This window comes from Mytilus californianus, unplaced genomic scaffold (genome assembly GCF_021869535.1).
Source record: "Mytilus californianus isolate M0D057914Y unplaced genomic scaffold, xbMytCali1.0.p SCAF_2, whole genome shotgun sequence".
Lineage (NCBI taxonomy): Eukaryota > Metazoa > Mollusca > Bivalvia > Mytilida > Mytilidae > Mytilus > Mytilus californianus.
The window spans coordinates 46,819,034-46,820,303 of NW_026262668.1; the positions used below are offsets into that span (position 1 = coordinate 46,819,034).

At 39.1% G+C, this 1,270-nt stretch overlaps 1 protein-coding gene across 1 annotated transcript; it reads left to right on the forward strand.

Moving 5' to 3' along the window:
- Positions 1 to 368: 368 nt before the first annotated feature.
- On the forward strand, positions 369 to 998 carry LOC127729890 (sperm-specific protein PHI-2B). Its single transcript, XM_052237824.1, has one exon. The coding sequence runs from the start codon at positions 369 to 371 to the stop codon at positions 996 to 998; it is 630 nt and encodes a 209-aa protein (XP_052093784.1).
- Positions 999 to 1,270: the final 272 nt, after the last annotated feature.

Genomic DNA, 1,270 nt, shown 5'->3' on the forward strand with positions numbered 1-1,270 from the left:
AGTTATCTTTCCATTTTAGTGTCACTATGACTGAGCAAACATTTTAGAAACAAACAATTAGAAGTTCGACGTACGCTTTCATGACGAAAAGATTTTTAAATGTGCGTTATTTGTTATGGAATTTGAAGATTTGATCTTACCAATTATTTCTACATTAATAATTTCCGGTTTCACGCAATTACCTGTATATTCTATGCAATTGAAGTGAACTTGGAAGCACAAATTTTCCTGTCCGCCATTTTCCCTCTGTTTTCTGATCCAATTTCTATTGGTGCTCTCTATCACGTCCGCGTTAGTAACATAAATGAAGCACCTGTAGACATCGTTGTCATTCTTGTATTTTGACGTAGTAAAAGCAAGTAACCAATATGCCAAGCCCAAGTAGACGTTCCAGATCTAGGTCTAGGAGTAGGAGTAAATCTCCAAAGAGAAGTCCAGCAAAGAAGGCAAGAAAGACACCAAAGAAAGCAAGAGCAACGGGTGGAGCCAAGAAGCCATCTACTTTATCCATGATTGTTGCTGCCATCCAAGCAATGAAGAACAGAAAGGGGTCTTCAGTCCAAGCTATTAGAAAGTACATCCTGGCTAACAACAAAGGAATCAACACATCACACCTCGGATCTGCAATGAAACTGGCTTTCGCAAAGGGATTGAAATCTGGTGTTTTAGTCAGACCTAAAACTTCCGCTGGCGCTTCTGGTGCAACTGGTAGCTTCCGAGTTGGAAAAGCACCTTCTTCTCCCAAGAAAAAGGCAAAGAAAGCAAAGTCACCAAAAAAGAAGAGTTCCAAGAAATCAAAGAACAAAACAAACAACGCTAAGGCTAAGAGGTCACCCCGAAAGAAGAAAGCTGCAGTTAAAAAGTCATCAAAGTCGAAGGCCAAAAAGCCAAAGTCTCCGAAGAAAAAGAAGGCTGCCAAGAAACCAGCAAGAAAGTCTCCAAAGAAGAAAGCCAGAAAGTCTCCCAAGAAGAAGGCCGCCAAGAAGTCAAAGAAGTAGACCCGATTAGCAGAAATAACTACACAATCCAAAGGCCCTTTTCAGGGCCACCCAAATATTTCAAAAAAGTGTCTTATTTTGTTGTACTTATCAGTCAAGGACGTATATTAGATTATACGTCCTTGTGTTCTTGTATCACTCATTTCTTCAGTTAATATCATAATCATCAAGCTATGCCCTTATTACTTTGAGACTACAGTTAATCTTTCCCATGATTTTCCTGCACATTTTAGAATAATAATTATTTTTACTTCTAGGTTTACCCCTAGTCC

Excerpts from the sequence above, each read along its gene's own strand:
- LOC127729890 (XM_052237824.1), top strand. The coding sequence starts at position 369 with ATGCCAAGCCCAAGTAGACGTTCCAGATCTAGGTCTAGGAGTAGGAGT.